The following is a 21386-nucleotide window of genomic DNA, read 5'->3' as shown; positions in this document are numbered from 1 at the left end:
CCTTCGCCCACTTCAGAATCTTCTCCTTATCCAAGCACCGATGCAGCCTCATGATGAATTTCCTCTATCATAGTGTGGTCACTGCCCCTAAGGTTCCTCCACCTTAAGTTCCCTAATCAAGTCTGCTTCATTAAGGGCGGCAGGGTGGCACAGTGCTTAGCACTGCTGCCTCACAGCATTGAGGACCTGGGTTCGATCCCAATCCCAAGTCACTGTCCGTGTGGAGTTTGCTCATTCTCCACGTGGCTGCGTGGGTCTCACCCCCACAACCCAAAATGTGCAGGGTAGGTGAATTGGCCATGCTAAATTGCCCCTTGGAAAAAATAATTAGTTACTCTAAATTTATTTTTTAAAAAGGTCTGCCTCATCACCAAATCCAAAATGGCCTGTTCCCTAGTGGGCTCTACCCACAAGCTGCTCCAAAAAACCATCTCTTAGACATTTATCATGGCAAATCCACCTAACCTGCACATCTTTAGACTGTGGGAGGAAACCGGGGCACCCAGAGGAAACCCACGCAGACACTGGGAGAAAGTGCAAACTCCAACAGTCATCTGAGGCCGGAATTGACCTGGTCCCTGGAGCTGTGAGGCAGCAGTGCTAACCACTGTGCTACCGTGCTGCCCTGATTTTCTCAGTCCGCCTGCATCTTGAACTCCCCCATGATTATTGTATTATTGCCTTTCCTATATGCCTTTTCTATCTCCTTTCTTTCTGTCTCATAACTATATCCTCCCAAACAACAGCAACATACATTTATATGGTCCCTTTTAAATAAAAAGGCTTTTAAAGTTTAAAAAGGGGAAAGGGTGTTACAGATGATAAATGGCACAGCAACAGGTCATGCGGTATTTATACTCCACTCGAGCCTTCTCCAATCTTTTCTCATCTAAAGCTATCGTAATCCTCTGTTCTCTTTTCTCTCATGTTTGTCTTGCTTTTCCTTAATTGCGTCTATACTATTCTCCTTAGAGCAGAGAAAATTAAGAGGTTACCTTAGTGAGTTGAACAATATTGACTGGGTAAAGAAGAGTATTCTGTTTCCATTAGTTATTAAGTCAGTGACTAGGGATCACAATTTCAAGATGGTCAGTGACTAGGGATCACAATTTAAAGATGGTCAGCAAGAGAACAAGGAGTGAGATGAGGAGAAACAACTTTATTCAGTTGTTAGGATTTGGAATGCGCTGCCTGGGACAGTGGTGGAGGCGGATTCCATAGGAGGTTTCAAAAGAGAACTGGATATATATTTTTAAATGATGAGTTTAAGCAGCTGGGGAATGGGGCTAATAATAATCCTCGTTATTGTCACAAGTAGGCTTACATTAACACTGCAATGAAGTTACTGTGAAAAGCCTCTAGTCGCCACATTCCGGCACCTGTTCGGGTACACTGAGGGAGAATTCAGAATGTCCAATTCACCTAACAACAAGTCTTTCGGGACTTGTGGGAGGAAACCAGAGCACCCGGAGGAAACCCACGCAGGCGCAGGGAGAATGTGCAGACTCCACACAAACCTACTCAAGCTGGGAATCGAACCTGGGACCCTGGCACTGTGAAGCAACAGTGCTAACCACTGTGCTACCGTGCTCTCCATCGGGAGCCAGTGCAGATGCGATGGGCCGAATGGTCTCCTGTGCCGTAAAATTCTATGTTTCTATTCACTTTAACCTCTCCCAATGGTAGCGAGGTCCACATTTTCACCATTCTCTGGGTAAAGGAATGTCATGAATTCCGTTAGTTTTCTTGGTGATTATCTTGCACTCATGGTCTCTGTTTATGGTCTTCCCCACAAGAGGAAACATTTTCTCTCGATTAAATCTATCAAAACCTTATGAAGTAGGGGTAGGGAGTTCCTGAAGTCTTGTCAGCAATAGTGAGATGAATGAGTTTACAGAAGATCAGTTGGACAGCTCAAAGCTGCAAGATGGAATTTAAGGCTGGAGGGCGTTGCCAACATGGCATGACATGAAGCTGTGGAAGAATTAAGAGATCTGAAGGTTTAATACTTTGGGGATAGGGGATCATCTGACTTCTGATTGGGGGGGGGGGGGGGGGGGGGGCTGCGCGGGTAGTGGTTAACCCAAGGCAAATTAATGAACGTGCAGAACTTTGTGCAGGCCAGATATATACAGCTAAGTTTTGGACCAAGACCATCTCTGTACTTTGAAGGATGGATGCTAGGTTGGCATGGAGAACATTGGAGATTTGAGCCTAAGATTACATAGACATGGATCAGTGTTTCAGCAGCAGGAGAGGTTGGGGTGAACAATATTGTGGATATGGAATTAAGTCATCTTGATGATAAATTGTGGGATTGAGCAGAATGTCAAGGTTTTCCATGGTCTGGTTCAGGCTTCGCAACTAACAAGAGAACAATGGAGTCAGCAACACAGGGGCTACGGCAGGGGCTAAAAATTGAGACTTTAGTCTTAATTGGATAGAAGAAATTTTTATTCAGCTATTGGCAACCAGTTTGACAGCTGAGAGCAAGAGTTGTGGCGTCAAAGGAGGTTGTGGCGTCAAAGGAGGTTGTGGCGTCAAAGGAAGTGGTGAAACTGCTTGCCATCTAAGTGAATCTAAACTGCACCTTCCCCATGCCTCTAATTTCCTTCCTGTAATAAGAGTTGTCAATGCTGTTGCTTTATTGGTGCATGGCACTTATTTATCATTGCCCATTCTTTGTATTCATTGTCCATATTAAACCTAGAATCTCATTTATTATATAGCATTTACTAATTAAATTCTAGATTTTGTTGTTCTTCCTTTCTGTTGAGAAATGCAACATTTAGAATATGTTTCCATTCTTTGTTCTTTTTCCCAGCAGATGCTGACTGGACCATGTATCTGTCATAGTTACTTGTTGTTTTGAGTCCGTTGACCCCAATACAAAGATCCAAGTATTCATTTTCTTTTCCCATTAGAACGCACAGAGCATGGGAGTGGGAAACAAGGCAAGATTGGGAAGGTAGAGAAATATTAAGAAGGGAATTGGACCAAGTGAGGTACGAAAGGTTATGCCTCGACAGAACGATACTGGAACCAACGACGCAGGACAGGTTACGACTCTTCTTGGATAGGGTAAGGAGAGCAAAGCAAAGTGTAATAATGACTTGTAGACACTATCACATTATCTTTTTTGGTATTTAATTTCTGTGCAAGCTGCTGTTGTTTTGGGGGGCTTTGATTATCCAAATATGGACTGGGATAGTAATAATGTAAAGAGCAGAGAGAGGAGAGTTCCAAGAGTGTGTTAAGGACAATTTTCTACAGTGGTATGTTTCCATTCCAGCAAAAAAAGGCACTCGACCTGATTCTTGGGAATTAGGTGGACCAAGTGATAGAAGAACATTTAGGGGATATTGATCATTGTATCATAAGGTTTAGATTGGCAATGGTACAGCACAAGAAACAATTGAGAGTAAAAATAATTAACTAGAGGAAAGCCAACTTCAGTGGAGTTAAGAGTGACTCTTTCCCAGATAAATTGGAATTGAAGATTAGTTTGCAAAATAGTAAGTAAATAAGGGTTGCCTTTAAAGAAGTCCAAGTATAGTCTAGTAATATTCCTACGAAGGAGAAAAGTAGGTGAACAAATAGAGAAATCCCTGGATGACTTGAGAAGTAGAAATTTAAGATAAAGCCGAAACGGTCTGCTTGTTCAGATATCGGGTGGATAATACAATTATGGGGATGAAAGTTTTTTTGCTACTTGGCCGCCTCCAATGTTGCCAAAGCCAGGAGCAAATCTTGGGGTGCCGCCAATCAGCCTTGCACCAATCCAAGCTCAGCTGCCGTAATTCTTCCCACCAGAATGTCACACTCTGCTGCTGGCTGCTTGGAGGATCCATGGGGTTTGATGGGCCTAATAGGGGTGGATTTGGGGGGAGCAGAAGCCTGAGGTTTCAGCAGGCCTTCAGACGTAATTGGTGTGGAGATAAGAGCAGCGGTGCCCAAGTTTCCTTGATGTCCGGCTGGTAGGGATGAAAAGGGGGTTAGAATAGGGTCTGCTGAGTGATTGGGAGGAATGTGGTTGGGGAGAGGTGCTGTTGCATGAGTGGGGGAGGGGGGTTTGGAAAGTGAGGCGTATGTGTGAGGTGGGGCTGATTACAATGAGTTTGTGGGAAGAAGGGGCCTCACTGAGCCTACTGTCACCAGGAAATATGAAGAGCTTGACTGAAAGCGGGGCAGCACGGTAGCATTTGTGGATAGCACAATTGCTTCACAGCTCCAGGGTCCCAGGTTCGATTCCCGGCTTGGGTCACTGTCTGTGCGGAGTCTGCACATTCTCCCCATGTGTGCGTGGGTTTGCTCCGGTTTCCTCCCACAGTCCAAAGATGTGCGGGTTAGGTGGATTGGCCATGCTAAATTGCCCATAGTGTCCAAAATTGCCCTTGGTGTTGGGTGTGGTTGCTAGGTTATGGGGATAGGGTGGAGGTGTGGGCCTTGGGTGGGGTGCTCTTTCCAAGAGCCGGTGCAGACTTGATGGGCCGAATGGCCTCCTGCACTGTAAATTCTATGAAAAAAAAATCCATGAAACCTCAGTAAATGAAATAGCATTTTTACGAAATACTTTAAAAACAGATATTAGGGTGGCACAGTGGTTAGCACTGCAGCTTCACGGCACGGAGGTCCCAGGTCCGATCCCGGCTCTGGGTCACTGTCCGTGTGAAATTTGCACATTCTCCCCGTGTCTGTGTGGGTTTTGCCCCCACAACCCAAAGATGTGCAGGGTAGGTGGATTGGCTACACTAAATTTCCCCTTAATTGGAAAAAATGAATTTGGTACTCTAAATTTATTTTAACAAACAGATATTTTCATATTTATGTGATATATATGATGCACAAATTTTTTACTTGTATACTAAATGCTACCATGATGCTTTTATTGTTTTGTTTTTGTTGGTGTCTGGGGTCATTCCCGTATGTGGATGTCACTGACAAGGACAGCAGATGTAGCACAGTGGTTAGCACTGCTGCATCACAGCTTCAGGGTCCCGGGTTTAGTTGTATGATGGCAAGGGCATGGCAAGGTACTAAATTGATATTTTGCATCTGTCTTTACCTGGGAAGAAGATGTTTCACAGCTCATAGTGAAAGAAGAGGTCATTCAGACAATTGAAGGGTTTAAATTTGGTAAGAATCAGATATTGGCTGTCTGTACTTACACTAAAACGTTGATGAGACACCAGGACTAGATGAGATACAACTAAGGATACTGAAGGAAGTGCACATGGAAATTGTGGAGGCATTGGTTATAACTTTCCAGTCCTCCTTAGACTTGACGTGGAGATTTGCCAGAGGACTGTAGAATTGCAAATGTTACACCCTCATTCAAAAAAAGTTATAAAGATGAGCACAGCAACTACAGTTTTGTCCGTTTAATCTGCATGGTGGGGAAGCTTTTGGAAACCATACTTCGGGACAAATTTAATAGTCACTTAGAAAAATGCAGGTCAATTGAGGAAAGACAACATTGATTTGTTAACAACAAATCATATTTACCTACTTTGCTTGAATTTTCTGAGGGGGTAACAGAGGGTTGAAGAGGGTTGATATGGTGCCACATAATAAAGTTATAGCTCATGGAATGAAAAGGATAATAGAAATTGGCTGTCAAAAACAAAGCGCATGGTGAATGTTTTCTTTTACTTGAAGATTTATATTAGCGTTCTTGGCAGGTTATGTTAGAAGCCCTGCTTTCCCTGATATATACTAATGACCTAGACCTGAGTGTACAGGGCAAAATTTGTGGATAATGCAAAACGTGGAAGCATGAACATGAGGAGGATAGTGTGGAATTTCAAAAGGACATGGGCAGCACGGTAGCAAAGTGGTTAGCACTGTTGCTTCACAGCGCTAGGGTCCCAAGTTCGATTCCCGACTTGGGTCACTGTGCGTAGTCTGCACGTTCTCCCCATGTCTGCGTGGGTTTCCTCCGGGTGCTCCGGTTTCCTCCCACAAGTCCCGAAAGACATGCTGTGGTGAATTGGACATTCTGAATTCTCCCTCCGTGTACCCAAACAGGTGCCAGAATGTAGCGACGAGGGGCTTTTCACAATAACTTCATTGCAGTGTTAATGTAAGCCTACTTGTGACAATAAAGATTTTTTTTTTAAAAAAATAATTTGGAGTAGGCAGACAGGTGTCAACTGAGATTTAATGCCGAGAAGTGTGGTGATTAATGTTGATTGGAAGAATGCAGAGAGACAACACAAAATAAAAGGTAAAATTCTAATGTGGATACAGGAGCAGAGGGTCCTGGGTGTATATGTACACAAATTAGAACATAGAACATACAGTGCAGAAGGAGGCCATTCGGCTCATCGAGTCTGCACCGACCCACTAAAGCCCTCACTTCCACCCTATCCCCGTAACCCAATAACCCCTCCTAACCTTTTTGGATACTAAGGGCAATTTAGTATGGCCAATCCACCTAATCTGCATGTCTTTGGACTGTGGGAGGAAACCGGAGCACCTGGAGGAAACCCACGCAGACACAGGGAAAACGTGCAGACCCCACACAGACAATGACCCAGCGGGGAATCAAACCTGGGACCCTGGCGCTGTGAAGCCACTAGTCTAGCCACTTGTGCTACTGTGCTGCCAAATTATTAAAGATGGCAGGACATATTGAGGAAGGTTTTTTTCATTCTTTCATCGGATATTGGCATTGCTGGTACACTACTCCTCTCACCATTAATTCCATATATTACCACCTTTTCTGGCAGTACTCCTTTCAAACTACATATCTTCTTATCTCTCACCATTAAAGACTAACTTGCTCCTGTATCTTAAGATCTGAATCACCGTACGTACTTCACCTTGCGCACACACAAGTAAATCTTGCCCCCACAAATAAAATCCTTAGAAGGTTCTGCCATATCTGATATATCCGTCCAACTTCTGGACAGGCTATACACTCCATTGTGCCTCTTCCACTGGAACAATGTTTTTTCTTCCCAATTTAATAAACCCCACTGGCATATTTTGTTTTTCTGAGTCACGTCTTCCCAGTACTTTTCCTAAGCCACCGACACTGTGACTTCACATGTCAAACTTTATAACAATGAAAACACTTACGTTTTCTTATCTCTCTTCCAGTATCATAGGTTTCCTTTTTAACCCCTCAGGCAAACTCTCCTTAACATCTCCAACTAGACGTCTTTTGCCTTGACTATCTGTGAATTTCTCATTTCCCCAGATTCCATCCTTCACAAATTGAAATTGATGTTGGAAACCAGACTTTGCTTTAATAATAATAGTAATAACCTTTTATTGTCACAAGTATGAAGTCACTGTGCAAAGCCCCTAGTTGCCTTGTGAACAAGTTCAAAATAATCTGCATTTCTGCTGCCTATGCAGCAGTTTTAATTCTGCTCTTTCAACATGAATTCTCACTACTGGGACTTCCGGTTGCGGCTATGCTGAGCTAAGTCACACGTTCGGCAGCTCCTGTCAGAAACGGACTTTTGGGCTCTTTTTAGGGGCCCCAGCCGCATTTGTTCTACGGTTCCCAGTGTGGGAAGGCGACAGTACGATTCCCCCGGCATTGTATGGATTGGACCAGGAGCGGAGTGGTGAAAAAGGTGATTTTGGTGCAGCGGAAAATGCGAGGGAGGAGAACCAAGATGGCGGCGGGTGGAGACCAGGCAACGTGGGCGCAATGGCCGCAAGAGCAGCAGGAGTTCCTCGAGCGTTGTTTTGCGGACCTGAAGGCAGAGCTGTTGGAGCCAATGAAGGCATTGATCGATAAGCTGGTCGAGACCCAGAAGGCCCAAGGGGCGGCGATCCGGGAGGTGCGCCAAAAGGCCTCGGAGAACGAGGACGAGATCTTGGGCCTGGCGGTGAAGGTGACGCTGCGCAAGAAGTGGCAAGAAAAGTTCGAAGACATGGAGAATCGTTCGAGGAAGAACCTTCGGATTCTGGGTCTCCCGGAGGGAGTGGAGGGGTCGAATGCTGGAGCATACGTGGTCACGATGCTGAACATGCTGATGGGTGCGGGAGCTTTCCCGATGCTCCTGGAGCTGGATGGGGCTCACCGAGTCCTGGCGAGGAGGCACAAGGCCAACGAGCCGCCGCGGGCGGTAATGGTGCGGTTCCACCGCTTTGTGGACAGGGAGTGTGTCCTGAGATGGGGCTAAAAAGGAGCAGAGCAGCAGGTGGGAAAACGCAGAGATCCGTATATATCGGGACTGGAGCGCAGAGGTACCCAAGAAGAGGGCCGGGTACAACCGGGCTAAGGCGGTTCTGCATCGGAAGGGGGTGAAATTCAGGATGCTGCAGCCAGCGCGATTGTGGGTCACGTTTAAGGACCGACACCATTACTTTGAGACGCCGGAGGAGGCATGGACCTTTATCCAGGCTGCAAAGTTGGACACGGACTGAGGGTTTGTTGGGAGGTGGTGTCGAGAGGGGGGGTTATTGTGTTTTGGGGGAAGTTCTGTTCTGTTTTCTTTGGTGCTGGGTGGGGTTGGGTAAATGGTTCGAAGTGGGGGTTGTGTGAGAGTGTGGGCGTCGGTGGTTGGAAGGACGGGGCCCCGCCGGGGGCGGGGGGGGGGATGGGAGGTCTGAGGTGGGGGAGCTGAGAAGGCCGCAAAAGGGAGCTGCGCCAGAGTGGGCGGGGCCAGCTTGGTGGAAAGCGCGGGCTTTTTCCCGCGCTAGGGAAAGAGGGGGGCAGGGCTGGGGGGGAAGGGCGGTGTTGGAGAGGAGCGCACGCTGACTGCCAGGCGGGGGAGGAGCGATTCTCACACTGGGGGGTCGACGGAGAGGCCGGGGTCAGCAGGAGTCAGCTGACTTACGGGAGTGCGGTGGGGGGAGCAATACAGCTAGGGGAGGACCTAGCATGTGGCTGGCCTAGAAAGGGGGCTGGCTAGTCGGCGGGAAGGGGGGGGGGCCCGATCCGGCTGAAAACTTGGAATGTGAGAAGCCTGAATGGGCCGGTCAAGAGGTATTCGCGCACCTGAAGGGACTGAAGGCAGATGTGGTTATGCTCCAGGAGACACATTTGAAGGTGGCAGATCAGGTTAGGCTGAGAAAGGAGTGGGTAGGGCAGGTTTTCCACTCTGCGTTGGACGCGAAGAGTAGAGGGGTGGCGATCTTGGTGGGGAAGCGGGTGTCGTTTGAGGCGCTGAACATCGTGGCAGATAATGGAGGTCGGTACGTGATGGTGAGTGGTAAGCTGCAGGGGGTGCGGGTGGTACTAGTGAATGTATATGCCCCGAATTGGGACGATGCCGGATTCATGAGGCGCATGTTGGGTCGGATTCCGGACATGGAGGCAGGGAGATTGATAATGGGGTGGGGGGGCTTCAACACGGTGTTGGACCCAGCTCCAGGTCCAGGATGGGTAAAAGGCCGGCGGTGGCCAAGGTGCTTAGGGGGTTATTGGACCAGATGGGGGGAGTGGACCCATGGAGGTTTGCCAGGCCGGGGTCCAGGGAATTTTCCTTTTTTCCCCACGTCCATAAAGCCTACTCCCGGATAGATTTCTTCATTATGAGCAGGGCACTAATCCCGAGAGTGGAGGGCACAGAATATTCGGCCATAGCTATCTCCGATCATGCCCCGCATTTGGTGGAGCTGGAGCTGGGGGGGGGGGGGGGGGGACCAGCGCCCGCTGTGGCGCCTCTATGTGGGACTGTTGGCGGATGAGGAGGTGAGCGGGCGGATCCGGGGGTGCATTGAAAGATATTTAGAGGCTAACGACAATGGGGTGGTGCAGGTGGGGGTGGTCTGGGAGGCGCTGAAGGCGGTGGTCAGGGGAGAGCTAATCTCCACTAGGGCCCATAAGGAGAGGAGAGAGGGAGGAGAGGAGAGAGAGGGAGAGATTGGTGGGGGAGATATTAAGGATGGATAGGAAGTATGCAGAGGTCCCCGAGGAGGGATTACTCTAGGAGCGACGAAGCCTCCAGGCCGAATTCGACCTGTTGACTACCAAGAAGGCAGAGGTGCAGTGGAGGAAAGCGCAAGGGGCGGTGTACGAATATGGGGAGAATGCGAGCCGGATTTTGGAACATCAGCTTCGGAAGCGGGAGGCAGCGAGGGAGATTGGAGGAGTTAGGGATAGAGGGGGGAACACGGTGCAGAGTGCGGTGGGAATAAATGGGCTATTTAGGGACTTTTATGAGGAGCTGTCGGTCTGAGCCCCCGACAGGGATGGGGGGATGCGCTGATATTTGGATCGGCTGAGGTTTCCGAGAGTGGAGGAGGAGCAGGTGGTTGGGCTAGGGGTACCGATTGGGCTGGAGGAGTTGGTTAAGGGGTTGGGGAGCATGCAGGCAGGGAAGGGCCTGGGGCCGGATGGGTTTTTGGTGGAATTCTACTGGAAGTACATGGACCTGTTGGGCCCACTACTAGTGAGTACTTTCAATGAGGCGAGGGAGGGGGAGCCCTGCCCCTGACAATTTCCAGGGCGCTGATCTCGCTGATCCTGAAGCGGGACAAGGACCCATTACAGTGTGGGTCGTACAGGCCGATCTCGCTCCTCAACGTCAAAGCGAAGTATTGCTAACTTTCTCCTTGGTTCAATTGTTCTGTTTTATTACCTTTGCTCTCGAGTCGCCAGGTATCTTTATGATACCGCCATGAGGTTCAAGTCCGAGTACTGATCAATAACCTAATACACCGATTAGTAAGATTCAAATCAAAGCACATTTATTGTACACAGTAATCGCTACTCATGCACAAATTCTACGTCTAACCTACTTCTACAACTAACAGGCCTATACTTAACTTCGGACTGGCCCACCAGGTCAGGGGAACAAATGGCATTTCGTTCGGGTTCTGAGTCTGCGGGATTCTAAGCTGGTACGGATTGGTAGCTAGGAGTGCCTATCTCGTAGCGAGCGTTGAATTAAGACTTACTTCGTTCGGCGGTCACTGCACCGATCACGGTCAATGTTGGTTCGTGTTGCTGGGTGACCCGGGCAGGACGAAGAGGTGAAGAGAGCGATTTGAACTTGGGGCTTAACTCTTCTAGTCGCCAGGGGCTTCCTGCCTTTTGGGGCGGACCCTGTACCTGGTCCCAAGTGATTGGACTGTGTCCCAATCGCTTGGTTCGATTTCTCCAATACTGGAGCGGTTCCCTGATCGATGGGTGGTCTTGAGGTGCTCGTTCACCTCCTTTTGTGTAGGCTCCTGCTGGCGCCGAGGAGTCTGGCTTTGCTTTGTGTGTCCAAAATGTTACTTATTGTTCCCGGGGATTGCTCATCAGTATGCAAATGGCTGCTACATTGTTTTTTAAAAAATATATATTTATTAAAGTTTTTCAACAAAACAATTTTTTTCCCCTTACAAACAATGAACCCCCCCCCCCCCCCCCCCGTAACAAAATAACACCAAATCGCCCTGAGCAAGGTATATACATGGTAAGATGATATATTTACATAGGTTTATACACTGGCTCTCGCCCATTCGTGCCAGTTTCCCCCACCCTCCATGTTATCCCCCGCTCCTCCATCCCCTCAAGCAATCTCTCGTTCCCCCCTCCCCCCAGGGTTGCTGCTGCTGCTGACCGACCTTCCTCTAACGCTCCGCTAGGTAGTCTAGGAACGGTTACCACCGCCTGTAGAGCCCCTGCGCAGGCCCCCTTAAGGCAAACTTAATCCTCTCCAACTTTATGAACCCAGCCATGTCGTTTGTCCAGGCCTCCACGCTAGGGGGCTTCGCCTCCTTCCACATTAGCATAATCCTTCGCCGGGCTACCAGGGACGCAAAGGCCAGAATGCCGGCCTCTTTCGCCTCCTGCACTCCCGGCTCGTCCACTACTCCAAATCTTGCTAGCCCCCAGCTTGGCTTGACCCGGACTTTCACCATCTGAGATATTGCTCCTGCCACTCCACTTCAGAACCCCTCCAGTGCCGGACATGTCCAGAACATGTGGACATGGTTCGCCGGGCTCCCTGAACATCTTCCGCATCTGTCCTCGACCCCAAAGAACCTGCTCAACCTCGCCCCCGTCAGGTGCGCTCTGTGAACCACCTTAAATTGTATCAGGCTGAGCCTGGCACATGAGGAGGAGGAATTAACCCTACCCAGGCCTTCAGCCCACAACCTTCCTCGATCTCCTCCCCCAGCTCCTCCTCCCATTTACCCTTCAACTCTTCTGCTAGCGCTTCCCCCTCCTCTTTCATCTCTTGGTGTATTGCCGAAACCTTGCCCTCCCCGACCCATACACCCGAGATCACCCTGTCTTGAATTTCCTGTGTCGGGAGCAGCGGGAATTCCCTGACCTGTCGCCTCACAAAGGCCCTCACCTGCATATATCTGAATGCATTTCCCGGGGGTAGCTCAAACTTCTCCTCCAGTGCCCCTAGGCTCGCAAATGTCACGTCGATGAACAGGTACCCCATTCTTCTAATCCCCGCCCGGTGCCAGCCCTAGAACCCCCCGTCCATCTTCCCCGGGACAAACCGGTGGTTACCCCTGATCGGGGACCACACCGAGGCTCCCACTGCACCCCTATGCCGTCTCCACTGGCCCCAGATCCTTAACGTTGCCGCCGCCACCGGGCTCGTGGTGTACTTTGATGGCGAGAGCGGCAGCGGTGCCGCACCAGCGCCCCCAGGCTCGTTCCTTCGCAGGACGCCATCTCCATCCTCTTCCATGCCGCCCCCTCTCCCTCCATAACCCACTTACGGATCATCGCCACGTTTGCTGCCCAGTAGTAGCTCCCTAGGTTTGGCAGCGCCAGCCCTCCTCGGTCCCTACTGCGCTCCAGGAACCCTCTCCTTGCCCTCGGGGTTTTGTTCGCCCACACAAACCCCATAATACTCCTACCTACTCTCTTGAAAAAGCCCTTGGTAATCACGATGGGGAGGCACTGGAACACAAACAAAAACCTCGAAAGGACCACCATTTTTACCGACTGCACTCTACCCGCCAACGAGAGCGGCAACATGTCCCATCTTTTGAAGTCCACCTCCATTTGGTCCACCAACCTCGTCAGATTCAATTTGTGTAGGGCCCCCAGCTCCTGGCTATCTGGATCCCTAGATACCGAAAACTCCCCTCCGCCCTCCTCAGCGGTAGGTCCCCTATCCCTCTTTCTTGGTCCCCTGCCTGTAGTACAAAAAGCTCGCTCTTCCCTACATTGAGCTTATAGCCCGAGAACTCCCCAAACTCCCTCAAAGTCTGCATGACCTCCACCATCCCCTCCATTGGGTCTGCCACGTACAGCAGCAGGTCGTCCGTGTATAGCGACACCCGATGCTCTTCTCCCCCGCGGACCACCCCCCTCCATTTATTAGACTCCCTCAGTGATATGGCCAAGGGTTCGATCGCCAATGCAAACAACGGGGGACAGAGGGCACCCCTGCCTCGTTCCTCGGTACAGCCGAAAGTACTCCGACCTCCACCGGTTTGTCACCACACTTGCCACCGGGGCGCTGTAAAGGAGCTTAACCCAGCTAATAAACCCTCCCCCGAACCCAAACCTACGCAACACCTCCCAGAGGTACTCCCACTCTAATCGGTCAAAGGCCTTTTCTGCGTCCATGGCTGCCACTATCTCCGCCTCTCCCTCCTCCGATGGCATCATTATCACGTTTAAGAGCCGCCGCACATTCGTATTTAATTGCCTGCCCTTTACAAATCCCGTCTGGTCCTCATGTATCGCCCCCGGGACACAGTCCTCAATCCTCGTGGCCAGCACTTTTGCCAATAGCTTAGCGTCCACATTAAGGAGCGAAATCGGCCTGTACGATCCACATTGCAGTGGATCCTTGTCTCGCTTCAGAATCAAGGAAATTGTCGCCTCCGACATTGTCGGGGGCAGGATCCCCTCCTCTCTTGCCTCGTTAAAGGTCCTCACTAGTAGCGGGGCCAACAGGTCCGCATACTTTCTATAGAACTCCACCGGGAACCCGTCCGGCCCTGGGGCCTTCCCCGCCTGCATGCTCCCCAAACCCTTACTCAGCTCCTCCAACCCGATTGGTGCCCCCAAACCAGCCACCTCTTGCTCCTCCACCCTCGGGAACTGCAGTCGGTCCAGGAATCTTCTCATTCCCTGTTTTCCCCCACCTGGGGGCTGGGATCTGTACAGCTCTTCGTAGAAGGCCTTGAATACCTTGTTTATTTCCGTTGCACTCTGGGCCATGGCTCCCCCATCATCTTTGACTCCCCCTATTTCCCTCGCCGCCGCCCTCTTACGGAGCTGGTGTGCCAGCATCCGACTGGCCTTTTCCCCGTACTCGTGGGTCGCCCCCTGCGCCTTCCTCCACTGTGCCTCCGCCTTCCCTGTGGTCAACAGGTCAAACTCCGTCTGGAGCCGTCGCCTTTCCCCAAATAATCTTTCCTCCGGGGCCTCTGCGTATCTCCTGTCCACTCGCAAAATCTCCCCCACTAACCTTTCCCTTTCCCTGCCCTCTGTCTTCTCCCTATGAGCCCTGATGGGGATTAGCTCTCCCCTGATCACCGCCTTCAACGCCTCCCATACCACCCCCACTTCACCTCCCCGTTGTCGTTGGCCTCCAGGTACCTTTCGATACACCCCCTTACCTTCCCACACACCACCTTATCTGCCAGCAGTCCCACATCCAACCGCCACAGCGGGCGTTGGTCCCTCTCCTCTCCCAGCCCCACTTCCACCCAGTGCGGGGCATGGTCCGAAACGGCTATGGCCGAATACTCTGTCTCCTCCAACCTCTGGATGAGCGCCCTGCCCAGCACAAAGAAGTCTATCCGGGAGTATGCCTTGTGCACGTGGGAGAAGAAAGAAAATTCCCTGGCCTGCGGTCTTGCAAACCTCCATGGGTCCACTCCCCCCATCTGGTCCATAAACTCCCTGAGCACCCTGGCCGCCGCCGGCCTCTTTCCAGTCCTTGATCTGGAGCGGTCTAGTGCTGGATCCAGCACTGTATTAAAGTCCCCTCCCGTTATCATTCCTCCTACCTCCAGGTCCGGGATGCGCCCCAACATGCACTTCATGAATCCAGCATCATCCCAGTTCGGGGCGTATACATTTACCAACACCACCCACGTCCCTTGCAACCTACCACTCACCATCACGTATCTCCCTCCATTGTCCGCTACGATAGTGTTGGCCTCAAATGACACATGTTTTCCCACCAGAATTGCCACCCCTCTATTTTTTGCGTCCAGTCCCGAGTGGAATACCTGTCCTACCCATCCCCTTCTTAACCTAACCTGGTCCGCCACCTTTAGGTGTGTCTCTTGGAGCATAGCCACGTCTACCTTCAGTCCCTTCAAGTGCGCGAACACTCGAGCCCTCTTCACCGGTCCGTTCAGGCCCCTCACGTTATCAGCCGGACTGGAAGGACTCTCACCCCCACCCCTGCCGACTCGCCATCTTCTTTTCTGGGCCAGTCCCGTGTCCGCGTCTCCCTCACCCTCCAGGCCCCCAACCGGGGGACCTCCGTCCCGGCCACCTCTTCTGTGTCCCGTTCCCCTTCGGCCAGTGCAGCAGCAACCCTGTTTCTCTCTTTCTTCCCCCCCCCCCCCCCCCCCCCGCTAGATCCCTGTCTAGCTTTTTTGCTCTCCCCCCCCCCCCCCCCCCCCCCATATCACTCCCGTAAGTCAGCTGACGCCTGCTGACCCCGGCTCTCTTCCCCCCCCCCCCCCCCCCGGTGTGGGAATCTCCCCATCAGTAGACGTTCCTACGTTCCCCCTCCCACCTTTCTTCCCGCACGCGGGAGAAAAACCCCACGCTTTCCAGTGCCTGCCCCGCACCCCCTGACGCAGCTTCTGTTGCGGCCTTGTCTCTCGTCCCCAGCCCATATAACATTCCCTGCGCTTGCTTGCCCCCCTATATACAACCGCCATCATACTTCAACCCTTAAATACCCCCCACCCTCACAAACCCTCAATTAGAGTCCAGCTTTTCAGTTAGTATAAAGGTCCACGCCACTTCGGGCGTTTCGAAGTAGTGGTGTTGGCCGTTATATGTGACCCACAGTCGCGCTGGCTGCAACATTCCAAATTTCACTCCTTTCCGATGCAGCACCGCTTTGGCCAGGTTGAAACCCGCTCTCTGCTTAGCGACCTCCGTGCTCCAGTCCGGGTATATTCTAATCTCAGCGTTGTCCCACTTGCTGCTCCGCTCCTTCTTGGCCCATTTCAGGACCCTCTCTCTGTCTGTGAACCGGTGAAATCTCACCACCACCGCCCTTGGCGACTCGTTTGCCTTGGGCTTCCTCGCCAGCACCCGGTGCGCCCCTTCCAGCTCCAGCAACCCCGGGGTGGGCCTCCGCGCCCATCAGCGCCCCGTTCATTGTGCCCGCATATGCCGCGGCGTCGGCCTCCTTCAGGGAGACCCAGGATCCGCTGATTCTTTCTCCTCGACCTGTTCTCCAGGTCTTCGAGTCTTCCCGCCCACCTCTTGTGTCGCGCCTCGTGCTGCTCCACTCTCACCGCCAGGCCCAAGAGCTCGTCCTCGTTCTGGCTGACTCTTTTCTCTACCTCCTGGATCTTAACCTCGTGGGCCTCCTGGGTGATCCCAAGTCCTTCAATTTACGAAAGCATAGGCACCAGCATATCCTTGCGCATCTCCTCGCGCTGCTCTTCGAAGCAGCACTTGATGAACTCCTGCAGCTCCCCTTTGTCCCTGGCTGCCGCCATTTTGTTTTTTTTACCCTGCTTCTCACGTTGTTCCAGTGCCACTTTTCTGGCCGTTGCACTTCAGGTCTGTTTCATAGGCGTTGGAGGGGGACCTTCTCTTCCCTTCCCCACGGGTTTTTGTCGAAAAAAGTTCCATTGGGGCTCCTCTAGCGAGCCCGAAAGTCCGTGGTAGCGGGAGCTGCCGACACGTGCGGCTTAGCTCCGCATCGCCGCACCCGGAAGTCCCGGCTGCTACATTGTTATGGTGATGGTCGCTGGTATCGATGTTGTCTGGCCTTTTGCAGAGTTTTAATACACAGCAAACCTGCACCTGCCGGTTTCTGTCTTGTTGGCTGACTTTCCCATCAGCCTTTGCCGTTCGCCATTTTAAATCGGGAGTTGGCCAATTTAGGTGGCTACAGAAGTTGTTGGCGAAGGCGCTGGCTACCAGAATTGAGGACTGTGTCCCGAGGTGATTCACGAGGGCCAGACGGGATTTGTGAAGGGTAGGCAGTTGAACACCAATGTGCGGAGGCTCCTCAATGTAATTATAATGCCTGCAGTGGAGGGGGAAGGGGAGGTAGTGGCGGCTTTGGATGCGGAGAAGGCCTTCGCTAGGGTGGAGTGGGAGTATCTTTGGGAAGTGCTGAGGAGGTTTGGGTTTGGGGAGGGGTTCATCAGTTGGGTTAGGCTACTTTATGAAGCCCCGGTGGCGAGTGTGGCCACGAACCGGCGGAGGTCGGAATACTTTCGGCTGTACCGGGGGACGAGGCAGGGGTGTCCCCTATCCCCCTTGTTGTTCGCATTGGCAATTGAGCCTTTTGTCATGGCACTGAGGGAGTCCAGGAACTGGAGGGGACTGGTTCGGGGGGGGGGAGAGGAACACCGGGTGTCGCTGTATGCCGATGATCTGTTATTGTATGTGGCGGACACAGTGGAGGGGAAGCCAGAGGTTATGCGGATCCTCAGGGAGTTCGGGGACTTTTCCAGATATAAGCTTAACGTAGGGAAGAGTGAGCTCTTTGTGATGCACCCAGGGAACCAGGGAAGGGAGATAGACGAGCTTCCACTGAAGAGGGCGGAAAGGAGCTTTCGGTACCTGGGGATCCAAGTGGCTACGAGTTGGCGGGGCCCTGCACAAGCTCAGTTTGACGCGGCTGGTGGAGCAGATGGAGGAGGATTTAAAAGGTGGGATATGTTGCTACTGTCGTTGGCGGGTAGGGTGCAGTCGGTGAAAATGACGGTCCTTCCGAGGTTCCTCTTTGTGTGCCTTCCCATCCTGATCCCTAAGGCCTTTTTTAAACGGGTCAGCAGGAGCATTATGGGATTTGTGTGGGCGAATAAGGCCCCAAGGGTAAAAAGGGTGTTTCTGGAGCGTAGCAGTGACAGCGGAGGGCTAGTGTTGCCCAATCTATGTGGGTACTACTGGGCTGCCAATGTGGCGATGATCCGTAAGTGGATAATGGAGGGAGAGGGTGCGGCATGGAAGAGGCTGGAGATGGCGTGCTGTGTGGGCACGAGTCTGAGAGCGATGGTGACGGCACAGCTGCCGCTCCTGCCGACAAGGTACACCACGAGTCCGGTGGTGACGGCGACTCTGAAAATTTGGGGGCAGTGCAGGCACCACAGGGGTGAGATAGAGGTCTCAGTTTGGTCCCCGATCCGAGAGAACCATCGGTTCGTCCCGGGGAGAATGGATGGGGGTTTCTGAGCTGACATCGGGCAGGAATTAAAAGAATGGGGACTTGTTTATAGATGGGATGTTTGCGAGCCTTGGGGCGCTGGAGGAGAAATTTGGGCTGCCTCCCGGAAACGCCTTCAGGTACATGCAGGTGAGGGCGTTCATGAGACGGCAGGTGAGGGAATGTCCGCTGCTTCCAGCACGTAAGATTCAAGATAGGGTGCTCTCGGGAGTGTGGGTTGGAGAAGGCAAGGTCTCGGCAGTCTATCAGGGGATGCAGGAAGAGGAGGAGACCTCGGTGGGGGAGCTAAAGGGTAAATGGGAGGAGGAGCTTGGGGAGGAGATAGATGAGGGTCTGTGGGCTGATGCCCTGGGTAGGGTTAATTCTTCCTCCTCTTGCGCCAGGCTTAGCCTGATACAATTTAAGGTTCTTCACAAAGCGCATATGACAGGGGTGAGGTTGAGTAGGTTTTTTGGGGTAGAGGACAGGTGTGTGAGATGCTCAGGGAACCCAGCGAACCACGCCCATATGTTCTGGGCGTGTCCGGCGCTGGATGGGTTTTGGAGAGGCTTGCCGAGGACTGTGTCTAAGGTGGTGAACACCCGGGTCAAGCCGAGCTGGGGGTTAGCATTATTTGGGGCATCGGACGAGCCGGGAGTGCAGGCTGCGAAAGAGGCCGGTATTCTGGCCTTTGCGTCCCTGGTAGCCCGGCGGAGGATTCTGCACCAGTGGAAGGATGCGAAGCCCCCAAGCGTAGAAGCTTGGATCAGCGACATGGCAGGGTTCATTAAATTGGAGAGGGTAAAGTTTGCCTTGCGAGGGTCTGTACAAGGGTTCTTCAGGCGGTGGCAACCGTTCCTAGACTTTCTAGCGGAATGTTAGGAGGTGGTCAGCAGCAGCCTTGGGGGAGGGGGGGGGGTGGTGTTCAGGTAGGTGTTTGTTATTGTTTCATGGGGGGGTTTGTACATTGGGGGAATTTGCGATATATTCAACCAACACTACCCAGGGCAGCTTGGTGGCGTAGTGGTTAGCACTGCTGCCTATGGCGCTGAGCACCGGGGTTCGATCTTGGCCCCCGGGTCACCGTCTGTGTGGAGTTTGCACACTCTGCCCGTGTCTTTGTGGGTTTCTCTCCCACAAACCCAAGAGCACCCTACTTACGCCCACACCTCCACCCTAACAAAGTAACCCCACCTAACGTTTTGGGACACTAAGGGCAATTTAGCATGGCCAACCCACCTAACCTACGCATCTTCGGGCTGTGGGAGGAAACCAGAGCACCCGGTGGAAAACCATGCAGACGGGGGAAACGTGCAGACTCCGCACAGACATTGATCCAAGACGAGAATCGAACCTGGGATCCTGGAGCTGTGAAGCAACAGTGCTAACCACTGTGCTACCGTGCCGCCCTATTCTCTAGACTCTGGAATAGTTCCTACAGATTGAAGGGTAGCTAACATAACCCCATTATTTAAAAAGGGAGGTATAGAGAAAACTGAATTATAGACCAGTCGGCCTAATGTGGGTAGTAGGGAAAATTCTAGAGTCCATTGTAAAAGATTTGATAGCAGAGCACTTGGAAAACAGTGGCAGAACCAAACCGAGTCAGCATGGATTTACAAAAGGGAAATCATACTTGACAAATCTACTGGAATTCTTCGAGGATGTAACTAGTAGAGTTGATGAAGAGGTTTATTTGGACTTTCAGAAGGCTTTCCACAAAATCCCACACAAGAGATTAGCATGTAAAATTAAAGCGCATGGGATTAGGGGTAGTGTACTGCGATGGATAGAAAACACGTTGGCAGACAGGAAACAAAGAATAGGAATAACCAGGATTTTTTCCAAAAGGCAGGCAGTGACTTGTGGGGTACTGTAGGGATTGGTGCTGGGACCCCAGCTATTCACAATATATCTTAATGATTTAGATGAGGGAACTAAATATAATATCTCCAAATTTGCAGATGACACAAAGGTGGGTGGGAGGGGGAGCGAGCGAGCTGTGAGGAGGATGCAGAGATGCTTCAGTGTGATTTGGATAAGCTGAGTGTAGCGCACAAAGACTCCGAGAGACGAATAGAGTGAAGTCGATGAGGCTTTATTAAGCGTGACTGTTCCCCCGCAGTTCAGTAGTAGACTGGCCTGCGGGGGAGGACTCCTGGTTCTTATACTCCGCCTTCAGGGCGGAGCTAGAGGTCAACGGCCAACCAGGACCCGGGATCTGTCAGTCAATGACATCACGGCTTCACAGTCCCACATGACCCCTAATGCATACTACCACACTGAGTGAGTGGGCAAATGTATGGCAGATACATATAATGTGGATAAATGTGAAGTTATCCACTTCGGTATAGCAAAAACAGGAAGGCAGATTATTATCTGAATGGCAATCGATTGAGAGTGGGGAATGTGCAACAAGACCTGTATGTCCTTGTACACCAGTTGCTGAAGGTTAGCGTTCAGGTGCAGCAGATAACAAAGAAGGCAAATGGTATTATTGGACTTCATGGCAACAAGGACAGGAACAGAGATGTCTTCCTGCAATTTTGCAGGGCCTTGGTGAGACTACACCTGGAATATTATGTGCAGTTTTGTTCTCCTTATTTGAGGAAGGATGTTATTGGTATAGAGGGAGTGCAGCAAAGGTTTACCAAAAAGATTCCTGACATGAGAAGAGATTACATGGGTCTCCAGTATTACATTCGCTGGATTTCAGAAGAATGTGGGGTGATCTCATAAAAACCTAGAAATTCTTACAGGACTAGATAGGGTAGATGCAGGAAGGATGGTCCCGATGGTGGATGTGTCCAGAACCAGGAGTCACAATCTAGACCATTTAGGATTGAGATGAGGAAATATTCCTTCGCCCAGAGAGTGGTGAGCCTATGGAATTTGCTGCCACAGAAAGTAGTTGGCGAACATTGTTTTCAAGAAGGAGTTAGATATATCTCTTGATGCGAAAAGGATCAAAGGTTATCAAAGGAAGGTGGGAATAGGCTGTTGAGTTTGATGAACAACCATGATCATAATGAATGGCAGAGCCCCGAATCTCAAAGGGCCAAATGGCCTACTCCTGCTCCATTTTCAATGTTTCAATGACTTTCCTTCCATCATAAGGTCAGGAGTGGGAATGTTTGCTGATGATTG

General features: G+C 51.3%; 1 protein-coding gene across 3 annotated transcripts in view; it reads left to right on the top strand.

Moving 5' to 3' along the window:
• The window catches only part of LOC140395289 (uncharacterized), a 117218-nt gene that overhangs the window by 83047 nt on the left and 12785 nt on the right, over positions 1-21386 (top strand). For all 3 annotated transcript variants that reach the window (XM_072482867.1, XM_072482863.1, XM_072482864.1), the window contains exon 12: positions 2925-3081. In XM_072482867.1, the coding sequence (XP_072338968.1) occupies positions 2925-3081 (157 nt within the window). The remainder of the gene's footprint in view (positions 1-2924; positions 3082-21386) is intronic.

The sequence above is a fragment of the Scyliorhinus torazame genome, chromosome 18 (genome assembly GCF_047496885.1).
Source record: "Scyliorhinus torazame isolate Kashiwa2021f chromosome 18, sScyTor2.1, whole genome shotgun sequence".
NCBI classification, from domain to species: Eukaryota; Metazoa; Chordata; class Chondrichthyes; order Carcharhiniformes; family Scyliorhinidae; genus Scyliorhinus; species Scyliorhinus torazame.
Note: the sequence above shows the minus strand (reverse complement) of the source record. Positions and strands in the feature narration are given on the sequence as shown.